This window comes from Bactrocera neohumeralis, unplaced genomic scaffold (genome assembly GCF_024586455.1).
Source record: "Bactrocera neohumeralis isolate Rockhampton unplaced genomic scaffold, APGP_CSIRO_Bneo_wtdbg2-racon-allhic-juicebox.fasta_v2 cluster09, whole genome shotgun sequence".
In the NCBI taxonomy this organism is placed as follows: domain Eukaryota; kingdom Metazoa; phylum Arthropoda; class Insecta; order Diptera; family Tephritidae; genus Bactrocera; species Bactrocera neohumeralis.
In genome coordinates, this window is record NW_026089622.1 from 2,289,182 (window position 1) to 2,295,868 (window position 6,687).

Consider the following 6,687-nt stretch of genomic DNA (forward strand, 5'->3'; position numbering starts at 1 on the left):
TGAAACCTAGAATATTTGAGCGACACTGTAGGAAGACGATAGTAAGTTTAAGCACCTCACCAAAAAGATGCGCTTAAAAGTATGCAACATCTAAATAAAACTAGTTTTGGTGATATTTGAATAGTATACTGAGTTGGACGTCGACCGTTCATAAGATTCAAGGTTGTACCAGAGAACGTATATTTATAAATATACGATATATATGTTATAAATATACGTTCTCTGGTTGTACAGTAGCAGAGAACGTATAATATAGAGAAGGTTCAACTACGGACATGCGTGTAAACTGTCAAGAGCTAACAAAATCCTATTAGTGGATTTCACCACTTTTGGCTCGGCAGGAGAAATTTTAACAGAAATGAGTGAACAGAGCTGAGAATTCAATGAAAATTATGCTCAGAAATATACACTGCTTTTAAAGACGCATGTTGGCCTCTTGGCTTATATTTTTATACGTTTACATGCAATCATATCATTTGATAAGAATATCATTTTGCGAATTTTTGGAATTCATGCAAAATTGATAACAAAATTATTTAATTATGCTATTTTCATGGTAATGTTTGTAGTTAATGTCCAAATAAAAGCTACTTTTTGAAATATTATCTTAATATCCTAAAAACATAATATATTACAATAATAATATATGAAATCATCCCTCTTTTCATTTAAAACTTTCATACGCATCCATCCTGCAGATATGTATGCAAGTACAAATCAATTTCAAATCAAAATATTTTCATTTATCTGTAATACTATGTTCGGACCGACATTGAAAACATTTTGAAAACACATTTGTATGTTGTGGAACGTAAGTCGTTCGGACCGACAATTTGTGTTTTCGCTGAGTTTTCACTGACAGTTCACAAATTTATTTGTTTGTTTACATTTGAGCAACGAGAATGGTAAGTTTTGAAATCTTTAATATTTGCTTATAATTATTACTAAAGATCGTGTTTTTTTTAGATTTCTGAGAAAAAGATGTTAATTGCGAAAGCATTGGCTTTGAGAAGCCAAATAAATTTCCTGCTCATCGACAATTCTTCAAGAGAACTATTGGAATGTCTTACTTCTCAGCACCATGCCTTGACAACAGAGATAGCCGAGTTAAAGAAACAATATCTAATCGTATTAGATTTAATAAAGGACCTTGGGATGCCGATTAATTCATGTTGGACAAAAGTGTGTATATGTTCCTATTGATGCAAAAGTTTTCAATTATATATTATTAATTCCAGCAACGTAAGAATCAGTTTTGGGAACACGATTACCAACGAAACGGTTGTGCTTTTTTTAAAGAGAACTTTCGCATGAACCGAAGTTCCTTTGATAAATTATGTGACATCCTCCGCCCGTTACAAAAAATGGATACAAATTACCGAAAAGCTATTCCTATCGAGAAAAGAGTGGCTATAACATTATTTGCTTTAGGGTCATCTGCAGAGTATCGTAGTATCGCCAACATGTTCGGTGTAGGAAAATCTACGGTTTGCGAAATTTTACTGGAATTTTGCACCGAAATCTGGAGATTACTGCAGCCATCCTGTTTTAAAATGTTGCCTTTAAACAGAGAAAATATAACCGAATTGGTGACTGGTTTCGAGGTAATTGGATTTCCACAATGCTTAGGAGCAATTGGTAATATTGGTTATAAAATCTTAAATTTGCGCTAATGTTCTAATAATTGTTTACAGACGGATGCCACATTGAGATTCATCCATCATCTGACGAAGCTGTTGATTATTATAATTATAAAGGATGGTATTCCACCGTTTTAATGGCATTAGTTGATGCTAAGTAAAGTCTAAAAACTCAATATATGTACATATGTATAAGTACATAAGTAATGTTTACAATATATTTTCAGATACCGTTTTACTTACATAAACGTAGGAAGTCCCGGGCGATGTAATGACTCTCAAATTTATGAGACGTCATCACTTAAAAAAGAAATGGATAGTTGTTCTTTACTAAGCGAAATGTCTAGAGAAATTTCAGGCGTAAATGTGCCAGTATTCATTATTGGGGATTCGGCTTTTCGATTTAGCAAACAACTAATGAAACCGTATCCATTTAGCGTAAATCAAAATAATGGTGAGAAGGTATTCAACTACGCTCTTTCGAAAACACGTAGAGTTGTCGAAAATGCTTTTGGACACCTCAAGGCCCGCTTTCGACGCATCGGAAAAGGAATTGACAACTCTGTACGGAATGCCAACTCCATAATAAAAGCATGTTGCGTCCTTCACAATTTTTTAAATGATAACAACGACACGCTAAACGCTAAATGGTTACGCGCTTTGGAAGAGTTGGAGACTAGACGCCAGAATCCGTGTGATATTTCATATGCATCTGACGACCCAATTAATGGAGAAATGATTCGGACAGCACTTTGTACATATTTTGGTAAGTACATGTGCATATTGTATCACAATATCTACATTTTACACAATTGCATATACATTAAATCAAAGATAAAGTTGTACACACCAAACAAAATTCAATTTTATTTTCCATATAAAAAATAATACATAACAGAAAATACTTATATTCAGTTTTTTATTTATTTAGAAATTGAAGCAATCTTTCATTTGTTTCTTTACTATCTTTTATAAATTGTTCCATCATTTCTGTTTTTTTGTTATCATTTTCAACCATTTTTTTTGACAAGTCCCTTATTTCGTTGCTGATTTCAAGGGATTGCTGATTTGCTTTTTCGAGCTGCTTTTCTATGTGGTCAAATTTTTTTAAAATTATGGTTTGAAAATTATTCCTTTTTTTATTGATAGCATCACTCGGCTCGGGAGACGGTACTGGTACCGAAGAAGTATCGCTTGGCGACATCGGCATAGCTGAGGGCGATGGTAGGCAAACCGGTGATGACAATGGAGATGCAGCAACAAATGTAGAAGACGCAGCCGTTTCCACCGAAATTTGGAGTGGTTCAGAGTTAGTAGAACCTTTTTAAAAATGTATATATGTATGTAAATATAAATAATAAATTGAATTAAAAAACAAATGTATCTTACTTTGAAAACTTTCCTCCACTAAGTTCTCGGCATTGTAGCTGACGTACGGCAACAGTACGGCTCTCATTTTCTCGTAAAGTGGCCACTGCGAGGGAGAACCGCCAGTTGACCCGACTGCTGTCTTCTCTTTCCTGTAAAACATGATATATATGTAAAAGCTCTATTTTTTTCTTAATTTTATTTAATTACATACCTATATCTCTGTGAAAGGTTGTGCATTTTCGACTTTATTTCACTCGCCGTGAAATGCACACCTTGTTGCTGCATCTCCATTGCCATTTCCTCCACTATATGGCTGTTCTTCTTGGGTCCGCGAAAAGCACTTACTTTGTTCCGCCACAATTCAATTAATAGGGCTTCTGCCCTATCACTCCAACAACTTCTTTTTTTGTACTTTTGTTTTTCCATTTTCGAAATGATTTACTTGTCAGCTGTATTTTATATGGAATGTAAACAAATATCAAGTGACAATTTAGGGCCGGCAAAATATGTCTTCCAAAAAAATCGATTAAACTAGAGCAGGCACCGATTATAATGAGTGGAATGTAAGTTTTCAAGAAGTTTTCAGCGAAAACTGTGTTTTCGTTTGACAGATTTTACATGGACGAAAACACAAGTTTTCGTGCGAAAACCAGTTTTTCCCACGAAAACATGTTTTCAATGTCGGTCCGAACATAGTATAATATAAAAAGCGCGCGCTTCTCTATATTTAAGTACACACATATGTATGTATGTATGTGCGTATGACATTCTCACACAAATAATATATGCGTACGCATGTAAATCAAAAAATACAAACATTGTTCTGGAAAAAAACAATAGTCTCAAAAATCATCATATATACTTACAATATGAGTACACATGGAAATATGTGCGTATGGCATTCCCACACAAACAATGCATACACAACATACATACTCACATGCGTTCACATGTGTATATGTCACCCGCAAAAATTACAAATATTGTTTTACAAAACCAACAATCGTTCGAAAAAGCATCAGAAACCAATATGGCAGCCAAATTGCCGACGTCAAAATTTATAGTAAATTACCCAACATCAAAATTTTCATTCATGAACGCAAACGTACTTTCAAGGAGCATATTCGATTCATTCATAAAAGCAGACGGCATTACATCTCCCCGAGCATGCCTTGCCTACAAGCGTCTTTTCGCGACGATTTCAAAAGCTAACAATCATAAATTGAATATATTTCTGAAATGTATGAAAAGGAAAAAGTGACAACTCCGTAAAAATAAGTATTAAAATATATTATAATAAAATAGACAACATAGTTTATTTGTCGATTTTCAATTCAAGAAGTGTTTCAAAGAAAATATTCAATATTCCTCTGATTCATGTGTACAGTCAATCCCGGCTAAGTAGTACTCCGCTTAAATGAAAATCAAATCTCTCCCTCATCACTCTTAACAGCCTATGTTATATCTTGCTGCATCTCACGGTTTGTTTTTTAAATGACATAGAAATTATTGTTTTAAGAACGACTCGTTTAAGTATCCGCGGTCGCTTATGTACCATATTATATTTTTATTTTTAACTAATTACAAATATCTGTTACTTTGATTGTGGCACATAACCGGGATTGACTGTATTTGTCAAGGAATGTGAAAAATATTTTGTAATTCTGAAATATTTTTACGCAGCTGCGTCGTTATGTATGCAAGCTCACACACAAACATACATATATATTTACGCTGGTTTGTAGGCGGAGCTGTACAGCGGCAAGAGAAGCGGTGACAATCGTTTGATTTTTTTTGGTACAGCTCGGATTTTCTACCAACAACACATTGACTTTTTGACAAAACGTGAAGTTCGGCCATTGGTTGTCCGTGACAACGGAGTTTATGTATGAAACAATGGGTGTATATATTTACACATAAAGTTGTGTGTAGACAAATATATAAACATTATGCGAATAATTCTTTCAAATTTGTTTACATGAACACAAAATTACATACATACATATGTATGTGAATATGTGAACTTTATGCGTACGGTTTTTCAAAATCTGTTTGCATGTACACCATATTTATATGCATATGACATCGTCTTTTAAGATGTTATCAAAACTTCTAATGCCCAAAGCATTAAATATGTACATATGTATATGTATGTATAACTTAATAAACCTATATTACTTATAATTATATTAATTAAATATTTAAGTAATAATACAAACCTTACACTTTATTATAAACTTCAACAGATTTAATGGAATTTATCATTAAATAGGTCAAATTGCATATACATACATACATATATACTAATGAGCTTTGTTATCAAATATATGGAGAATATATGTATGTATATAAATGATATCCGTAGCCGTTTGCGCATTGTAAATACAGTGGTGCTCCAGTATAACGAACGCCGATATAACGAATGTTCAATATAACGAACGCTGTTTTTCAATACATTGATGACTCTATATAACGAAAGCTGGACATTGGATGAACTCGATATTACGAATGTATGGCGTTTGTATTTGGTTTTGGTTGTATTACAACAAAAAACAATGCAGGCAGTTAAATACCCGTTAGTTCTTGTTATTATTGAGCTATTTTTTAAAGAATTCTATTTATTTTTATACTCTCGCAACAATGTTGCTAACGAGAGTATTATAGTTTTGTTCACATAACGGTTGTTTGTAAGTCCTAAAACTAAAAGAGTCAGATATAGGGTTATATATACCAAAGTGATCAGGGCGACGAGTAGAGTCGAAATCCGGATGTCTGTCTGTCCGTCCGTCTGTCCGTCCGTGCAAGCTGTAACTTGAGTAAAAATTGAGATATCATGATGAAACTTGGTACACGTATTCCTTGGCTCCATAAGAAGGTTAAGTTCGAAGATGGGCAAAATCGGCCCACTGCCACGCCCACAAAATGGCGGAAACCGAAAACATATAAACTGTCATAACTAAGCCATAAATAAAGATATTAAAGTGAAATTTGGCACAAAGGATCGCATTAGGGAGGGGCATATTTGGACGCAATTGTTTTGGAAAAGTGGGCGTGGCCCCGCCCCCTACTAAGTTTTTTGTACATATCTCGGAAACTACTATAGCTATGTCAACCAAACTCTATAGATTCGTTTTCTTCAGGCATTTCCATATACAGTTCAAAAATGGAAGAAATCGGATAATAACCACGCCCACCTCCCATACAAAGGTTATGTTCAAAATCACTAAAAGTGCGTTAACCGACTAACAAAAAACGTCAGAAACACTAAATTTTACGGAAGAAGTGGCAGAAGGAAGCTGCACCCAGCCTTTTTTAAAAATTGAAAATGGGCGTGGCGCCGCCCACTTATGGACCAAGAACCATATCTCAGGAGCTACTAGACCGATTTCAATGAAATTCAGTATATAATATTTTCTTAACACCCTGATGACATGTACGAAATATGGGTGAAATCGGTTCACAACCACGCCTTCTTCCAATATAAAGCACTTTTGAATTCCATCTGATGCCTTCTCTGTATAATATATACATTAGGAACCAATGATGATAGCGGAATAAAACTTTACAAAAATACGGTATTTGAAAAATATGTAAATGACGTATAATGAAATCTCGATTATCACTTTACCATGCGAGAGTATAAAATGTTCGGTGGCACCCGAACTTAGCCCTTCCT

At 34.2% G+C, this 6,687-nt stretch overlaps 1 protein-coding gene across 1 annotated transcript; it reads left to right on the plus strand.

Annotated features, from left to right (window-relative positions):
• Window positions 1-1,076: 1,076 nt before the first annotated feature.
• LOC126764394 (putative nuclease HARBI1) lies at window positions 1,077-2,968 on the plus strand. The gene is made up of 5 exons (XM_050482089.1): window positions 1,077-1,182; window positions 1,239-1,638; window positions 1,695-1,797; window positions 1,868-2,406; window positions 2,790-2,968. Exons 1-5 carry the CDS (start codon window positions 1,156-1,158, stop codon window positions 2,966-2,968), a joined length of 1,248 nt encoding a protein of 415 aa, XP_050338046.1. The 5' UTR covers window positions 1,077-1,155.
• Window positions 2,969-6,687: the final 3,719 nt, after the last annotated feature.

Excerpts from the sequence above, each read along its gene's own strand:
- LOC126764394 (XM_050482089.1), top strand. The coding sequence starts at position 1,156 with ATGCCGATTAATTCATGTTGGACAAAA. Across the intron at positions 1,639-1,694 it reads ACAATGCTTAGGAGCAATTG|ACGGATGCCACATTGAGATT; the intron begins GTAATATTGGTT and ends AATTGTTTACAG. Across the intron at positions 2,407-2,789 it reads AGCACTTTGTACATATTTTG|CATCACTCGGCTCGGGAGAC; the intron begins GTAAGTACATGT and ends TTTTATTGATAG.